Source organism: Nestor notabilis, unplaced genomic scaffold (assembly GCF_000696875.1).
Source record: "Nestor notabilis isolate BGI_N333 unplaced genomic scaffold, ASM69687v1 scaffold277, whole genome shotgun sequence".
Classification (NCBI taxonomy): domain Eukaryota; kingdom Metazoa; phylum Chordata; class Aves; order Psittaciformes; family Psittacidae; genus Nestor; species Nestor notabilis.
This window is the reverse complement of record NW_009937545.1, coordinates 13,903-22,393: the sequence shown is the minus strand read 5'-3', so window position 1 is coordinate 22,393 and position 8,491 is coordinate 13,903. Positions and strand designations below refer to the sequence as shown.

General features: G+C 37.0%; 1 protein-coding gene across 1 annotated transcript in view; it reads right to left on the bottom strand.

Moving 5' to 3' along the window:
* The window catches only part of LOC104409074 (solute carrier family 12 member 7-like), a gene marked incomplete at its 5' end in the record, with an annotated part of 39,556 nt that extends 32,517 nt beyond the window's left edge, over positions 1-7,039 (bottom strand). The window contains 5 exons of the mRNA XM_010018857.1: positions 291-421; positions 2,343-2,397; positions 3,141-3,287; positions 4,352-4,474; positions 6,945-7,039. Coding sequence (XP_010017159.1) covers positions 291-421; positions 2,343-2,397; positions 3,141-3,287; positions 4,352-4,474; positions 6,945-7,039 — 551 coding nt within the window. The remainder of the gene's footprint in view (positions 1-290; positions 422-2,342; positions 2,398-3,140; positions 3,288-4,351; positions 4,475-6,944) is intronic.
* Between the last annotated feature and the right edge of the window lie 1,452 nt (positions 7,040-8,491).

Here is an 8,491-nt window from a genome sequence, read left to right as displayed (position 1 = left end):
GGGAAAGAGATGACTAGTGACAATTTTAAAGAAAAAAAAACAAACCCATAAACTAGCTCAAACACTCAGATCTACCCTTAGATTCATTTGAAGCATTTGCTAATTAAAAATACCAGCAGTCTCAACAAGTATTCTAAAAGTAGAATAAGAATAAATATCGACATACTGGAAATACAGCATCAAAACATCAAAAATCACCAAACTAGAATGCATTTTAGGCCAAGTGCATTCCTCAGCCATCTCCCAAAACAGCCCAAATCCATTTAATCTTAAGAGAAACTAGTACTTACCAGTAAAATTTCAATGGTACCAAGAATGTACATCGCTCCTGCAAAAGTTGTACCCAAGTAGAAACAAAGTCCCACTGCTCCACCAAACTCTGGCCCTAAAGATCTTGAAATCATGTAGTAAGAGCCTCCAGCTGTGTATTTAACAATAACAAAATAAAAGAGTGACTCCAGCCCTTCAGGTTAAAGACAGCAGTAGACAACAAAAAATCTGAATCTTTCAATCTATGTAATCAAGACAACTACTGCATGCATTGCCACCAAAACATTCATACTAAAATGGTACTTGGTGCCTATGACAACTCAGCAGTTACAACGTACACTTCAAAGCGAGTATCTCCACGTGCATTTCCTGGGGAACAGAAAGTAAACACCAAAAGGAAAAAACTCCACAAGCCAAAAAATCTAAACAATTCTTTAAGAAAAGGATATACAGGTATAAATAGATGTATAAATAGATGTGAATTGTGTTTTTTAGTTTCTAACTTCAAGCTGTTCACAATCAAAAATTAAACTTCCAGAACAATTTTTTATGATAGGGACAAAGCAGAATTTGTCTCACTAATATGCATTCTATTTCTTTTGTGTATATAAAACTATCACTGCTTTCACTACAGGCATCTTTTGCAGTACCATTTAAACTGTTAGGTAGATATGGCTTTTTCTTGTCTACTTATAAACTGTTCACTTTGCCCTGAATTTTTCAACTCTTAGTCATTTCCCATATACATGAATCACTTTTTTTAAAATCATAAACTTAACCCCCATTTCCCTTTCCATATGGCTCTAAGTTTCCACCTCTATCTCTTTATCTAGACTTCCCCCCAGCCCCAAGACATGCTCCTCTCTGGTTCCCTCTCCATCTTCTCTTAAACTCATTATGTTTGTCCTACTCGGAACAACTGAGGAAGAAAGAGGAGACAGAGAAAGGAAGTGCTTTATTTCAAATGCGCATACACCAACCTTGTATAAAATCAGTCTGCAAATAAGAAATACACTTCTAATCAAAGGGCAGAGTCTGAAACTCTTTTCAATATGAACAAATGAGAAACAACATAAAAATTTATGATGCATCGCCAATCCTTTTACTAAATATAATGCTGTTGTATATAATAGCAAGATCCTGCTGCTCAGAAGGTCTCTGAATTCTAGGTTCCTATCTGGGCTTTACATTGAACTTTAAAAATTTGGGTGGGGAAGAACAGAACATTCTAATCAGTACCCAGCCAATTAAATAACTAGATTTCATGATTAATTATTTGAAACAAAATTTTCTATTGTATTTCTATTTCATACATGGTACTCTACCCATGAAATGCAATTATTCCACACCCTGCACAAGTTGTAGAGTTTACTTTTGCCTAACTACTTACGTATCATTTCTGGAACCCCTTACTAACCTGGAGAAGCTCTGCTAGTGAGGAAGTACTTTAACTTCTTTAGTAAACTGTTCAGAATTCCTAACAATGTCTAAACCCCAGTATTATCGATTAGTGTATTGAGAAACTGAAAAGGCTAAGAGCTTTAAAGGCTGATCTTGCATCTGAACATGTGGCTTCATAATTTAAGAGGAACAAGTATGTTTATCGTGGAAATTTAAAGAGATGAGCATAACCTTACGTTATTGCTTCTATAGCAAGAGATTTCTGGCAGCAGACTGGCTGTTATTCTTGCAGGAAACAACATAATCAAGTCCAGTCTTTAGAAATGGAGTCTAGGGAAATTTTGGGGGGGACAGACACACCAAACAAAACAAACTCCAAGCAAACAAAGCAAGCAGCCAAATTTGTAAAGGCATCTACTTTGCATGAAGACAAGTCTCCATTAGTTCAAGTTATAACATCTTATCCTTCATTCAAACAGAATCAAATACTTGATGACAAAAATGTGCTACAGTTCATAATTCTCAGAAGGTCCATCTAAAAGATTGCATTTATAAATTATCAGTTAAAAGAAAACATGCTTCCGATACTTCAGACTATAGTAATTTCTTATCCCAGCTTGAAAACTTCCATCATTTGACCATTCATCATTTAAGATAAAATTCTTCATTACCTGGAACTACACCATTTGTTGCTATTGCACTCATTGAAATTGCGGTTAGCATAGTCTGTGGAAAGATGAAATAGAGGATATTTAAAATATTGAGAGTTTTTTGAAAGATGGAGCAAGACAAAGTGATCAAATGAAACTAGGATTTTTATATATATTAAGATGTTACAGCAACCAAAAATGATCATGTCATTGGTTAGGGTTATCCCTGTAAATGAAGTACTAGATTTTTCAGTAGAAGATTCAGTTAACTTAGATGTTTGAGACAACCTTTACAAAAGAACTGGAAGAATACAGACCACTGAATATACTTGAAATAACATGTTTCATTATCCCAATTAAGTAGTAGTGACAAACTGATCAAGTGTCATTGTTATGACAAATCATCTAATAGTGGTCTATTTTTAAAATATTAATTTATGGACATAATACTGTGGATTGATTTGTAGTTTCTATTAAAGTTTGTTCTGGAGTTGTCAAAAGCAGAACAGTTTAGTTCTCAATGTAAATCATGAAATACCTGCTAAAGCTGATTTAATAAAATCCATATAATACTTCAAATAAAAGATTACTGTGACCAACTCAAAAGAAATTCCATATAGGCTAGAACGACAAGTGACACTCAGTGCGTGTATACACATCTATCTATCTCTCCCATGTCTCTCAATTGCACTGATACTTAACCATTATGAAGAAATCCTTCTCTGCTACTAATATATATTAGAAAGCAGAGATGGAATCTTGTAACAGAAGATTTGCAACAGAGGATTTTGCCAGTAGTAAAAGAAAAGGTTAACTTACACAAGCGCAACACATGAACACAATGATGAAAGACTCAAGAACTCCAGCTGTTCCCACAATCCAGGTTAAACGTAGGAAAAGGATGACTCCCAAGATGTTTTGCAAGCAGGGCAGGTACACACCAATAAAAGTGCCCATACGTGGAACCTGGAAATGAAGTCAGAACATGAATTCTTTTGCACTAAACAATTTAAGTCCACAAGCACTTTCTTCTGCAAACCCTTATCGTGCTCCATGAACAAATGCCAAGTGAAACTGAATTGTAGCCTCAAGAGTCTCCAACTATGCAAATATACATAGGCTATTTATGCAGAAAGATTTCTGAAAAGACAGAAAACTACTTGTGATAGCAAACCCTCTGTTCCATAGGAATTAGAATGAAATCCTGATGGGGTAGGATGCTGCTTCATGTGTCGATTTCAAAGCTTTCTTCTGAAACACCAGTTATGGACTACCATTGAAGAGAAGTTTACTGCAGACCAAATACAGTCTGCAAAAAGTGAATCGCCAGTTGTCCTGACTGCCCTGCAACTGAGCCACAAAATGATATTCAACAATCAGTGGGTTTAAGTTTTAAAGAAAGACCTGCCATAACATAGTATATTTGTACTTTTTTTTTGCTGGTGGTCATCATGGGCAAAGATACATCCAAAAGCATTCAGACTTCATCATTAAAGTTCCAGCCTTCTACACTTACGAAGAAGTTGGGTCTTGAAGTACTCAACTTAGAAGCAACAGTTATACATAGTAGGTTTCCAGATACAGAAGCTCTTCTTAATCGAAACCAAAAAGAGACACAAGCATATAACTTGTGTTTTCAGGACAGCAGGTGGGGCTCAAAGGAGTCTGAGTGTTCACTTGGCCAGGCAGTTCCAGAAGGACCAACACTGCTGCATTAATGAAATCCTCTGCACAACAGCTGGGCAGAGGACAAGGATCACACTATGGAAAGTGCAAGTAGATCAGAGGTGGTTCTCTCATATCTCAATCTGTATCTTCAGATGAGAAGAAACAACTGCAGAACAAGCACAGCGAGACAAACAAAAAGAAATCCTGCACACAAACAAACAGGAGAAGCTAAGAGCAGTTTTAAATACAGTACCACAAATCTTGCTCCTGTTTTCAGGCACACACGTGTTTTCTTTTTGGGCTAAAAAATGCTTCTCTCTGTGGCAAGCTTGGTCTGCATAACATATTAGAAGTTTAAATACCTTGACTTCCTTTCGCTTGCTGTCTTCATCTGCTTCATGTTCCACCACACCTTGAGTTAGATTAGTGTAGTTTGCTAGTTTATTAAGAAGAGATGACACCATGGGATTACTATCCATTTCTTCCTGTTGGGATTTTAAGAATACTGCATGTATTAAAAAGGTTTTTAAAAAGTCATGATTTTTGATACTACATCAAACACATACTCAACAGGTCAGCCATGATTCACCCAAACCCAAAAATTAGCATGACAAAACGCCAGTCAGTTCCCAACCAGCAAGACTTCTAAATCTCCCTATAAGTTGTAACACTATGTGGCTACCATGCAATGCTTACTTCACTTTTTTACACTATAATATGCAGCTTGTACAGCTGGAATATAAAGGGAAATCTAGAGAAGGACCACAGTTAATTATAAAGTCTATTCCTATCACAGTCCATTTTTTATGGGATTATATTGGCAGGGTAGAGTCATAAGGGTGTTTTTCCAGCATCTTGCTGGTATCTAGAGTGGCCTCAAATGATTCTCTCAAGCACCGAGATTCTAAATGACCATTCCCAAGGCTACTGTTGCAGGCTTTTGTTGAATTTTATCTTAAACCATGCATACTACTTCCAAAATATTCACCTGTTGAAAAATATAAGCATAGATGCATAGCACTGGTCACTGCACATGTAAAATATTTGTTAACAGAAGTCATACCATCTTTCTTTAGCCAAATATCTGCTACAAAAAAACCCCACACATGTTAAAACAAATATTACAAGCTTACAATGAAAGGATTCCAAGAAAAGCAGAACCACAGACTTCAGTCAAGTACACAAAATCAAATATTGGAAGGAAGACAAGAGATCAGGATTGCAAACAGAATGACAAGAACTAAAGCATCTCTGCCTGAGGCATGAGGTGTTGATAGTCATGGTTATAATAGCCAAACTTCTTTGTAGCAAGTTATACAAAAATTCAAACACCAGTCAGCTGAAAACATAAGACTGTAGGAAACATACTATGACACATATATGCTACAAGAACGATTCAGCACTACAACAGCAATGGTGATTAATTCACTAGAAGGCTTTCAAGGCAATACTGTAACAGTATGGTCTAAAATCTCAGATATGTAAAGGATAGTCATCGGTATAGCATCAGCTGAGGATTTATATGTCAGTCAGTATTCAAATAACTCATCCAAGCATATATAAAAAGGAAATTAGGGACAAAAAGCAGCTGTGGCCAATTTCAACAGGAAGATGTGGACATTGATTTATGGAATAGAGCTTGAAGGAGAGAAATTCACTGACAAAACTCCACTACCATGGTTTCCATCAAAAAAAAGTTAGTATGAAATTGTATATAAAACAAAGATACAATTAATGACCAACATTACTTTGATCCTTAGCACACTCTTCTCTAAAACTTAGCAAAAAATAGTAAAAATACATTATTTGCGTGATGCAGGATGGAACTGAAAGATCATGTCCTCTGTGCAAAGATATCTGAAAGGCATGTAAGAGGATGACAAAAAATAGTGGGTAGAATGCAACAGCAAGATGGCTATGAGAACGATATTAGAAGGACCTTGTTTACTGTTAACAGCACACACAAATCAAGATCAGTTGATGCTGCTACAGCAGAACAGCTTAGGCTAAACTTTTCTACATGTACTATTTTGTTGTAAAAGTGGCACTAAAATGTACCATATCGATATACTTTTTTTTCCCCTGTAAATGATTGCAATTTAGTGAATTGAACTGGTATTAAACTTGCATTATAAAGTAAATGTTTACATTAGAAGGTAGAAATAGCTAAGGTATGCTCTACAATGTAATTGTACAATATAACTAAGTCATGGCCTATCATAATTTCTTTTATAGTTTTGTTGCTTTAAGAGAAGTCTGTATTTTCCCTGTTCAACATAATATATTCAGTAATTCTTTTAAAACTGGATACTGTTAAAGCCACTAGATTTAAGTTTCCGCAGCTTTTTCCAGCAACAAGTTCCAGATCCTAGCCCAAGAACTTTAAATGCAAGAAGGCTGATTGCATATTTTCATACCAATACATCTCAAAATTTACTGTTCTTGCCTATACAGATACAGAATGAAAAAAAATCTTAACACTTTTTTTTCATTACTACCATTTCCTTGGTAGGACAAGGGGTAATGGGTTTAAACTTAAACAGGGGAAGTTTAGGTTAGATATAAGGAAGAAGTTTTTCACAGTGAGGGTGGTGAGGCACTGGAATAGGTCGCCCAAGGAAGTTGTGAATGCTCCAACCCTGGCAGTGTTCAAGGCCAGGCTGGACAGAGCCTTGGGCGACATAGTTTAGCGTGTGGTGTCCCTGCCCATGGCAGGGGGGTCGGAACTAGATGATCTTAAGGTCATTTCCAACCCAAACTATTCTATGATTCTATGATTACATCATTCAAATCCACTGAAATGGACTATTAGCAGGTACCAAACTACTGAAGAGTTATTAAAGTTGATCTTTCCCCTATTACATTTCAAAAGAGAAAGAAAACAGGGATTTGCTTGTTTACATCTGACAATCGGAGCCTCAAAAGTGACATTCATTTTGGGGATATTTAACTTACCTCAAAGAGAGCCATATTCTTTCCTTCATACACGTTTCCTCTGTCTGCCTCTGCATTGTTAATAAATGGACTATCTTCCTTGGCAATCCCATCCCCTGGTGGAAAAGTTCAACAATTTGAAACAGAAGGAAAAAAAGTTATAAGACAAGCTATACCACAGAACAAATAATCAGAAGATGCTGGTTCAAGATAACACTGGAGGTGGCTGCCAAACACTGGGTCCCAAATGTTGGACTTTGTAATAGATATACTGATCTCTCTCCTGCCTCATCTCAGTTTACATCTCTAGTTCACATCAAAGCACTTCATAATACAACTTCACATAAACCTTCAAGGCAACAACAACAACAAAAAACCCCCTCAACCTACCTTTTCATTACTTTACTGACTCCCTCAAAGACACTCCAGTAGTCGAGGCAGGAATTTATGAAAAAACAATGTAAAATGAATTCTTCTGTAAAGGTTGTGGGGACTCTTCCATGACATGCTGTATTTATTCTGTTCTTTATCTAAATATCAATCTCATTAAACTGTAGCTCCCCTAACCTCCTCTGAACCAGCTCTCAAAAAATATAGCATCACTTTCACTGCCTTCCAGCCTAAGCAATACAAAAGCTATTACATGTCAATACTGTCACAGCACTGGCATTTCCAGTCTCAAGTCCTTGCTTATGCCACTTTGCCTGTCTGCACTTTTGCCTTTACATTCACAAGCTACAGCAATAGCACTTAGATAGGCTATTTGCTACAGAATTAAGGGACAGCTGGAGAACAAGTTGCATTCTTCTCTCCGTGTCCTCCACGTGCCCCTCCTGGACACCTCTCCACATGAAATCCCAGAACAAAACTCTTCCAAATACGGATGCCAGCTGGAGCACAAAGTAATCTCTTGGTTGGAATAAATACAGAAATAGGTATCAGTCCCTCAAGCAGATGATTGAACACACCCCTATTGGATTTCCTATCACTCTCTGTGGTCTCTTGTCCAACAGACTCTCCACAGTATCACTATACTTACTGGTATCATGACATAGAAGCTGCACACTATCATGAGAGACTCAAAACATAGCTATTGTCCATTAGGGCTCTAAAATCAATTCCACAGTCTTGAGAAGACCTGTTGATGAATTCATCCACAAATACTGTTCTTACCCAGTATATCTCCTTCTATCCACATCCTCCAGCTTTCATTTTCTGTTCTCTACAGTTTATTATTGGTCCCCATTGCTTCGAGTCCTACAGCCTGGCTAGGTCCCCTTCCTCCAACAATGCTTAATACAAGGCCGGCAGAAGGAGTACTGTGAACACAAAAGAATCTCCCTCATTGACCAGCACCTCCAGATGTTTTAGAGTGCATGGAACATAACAGTTTGGCACAAATTGTCGGAGAAATCAGCATTTATCCTTTAAATCAGCTTCATCGTACTTAGAGAAAGGTTCAGTTAGCTCTTCCATAGACAACAAAAAGCAAGTCTCTCTCCAAGCAAATACATGCTGATTCCTCTCATCATGTTGCTAAAGCTTACAAGCACTGGAACTCCCGGTTA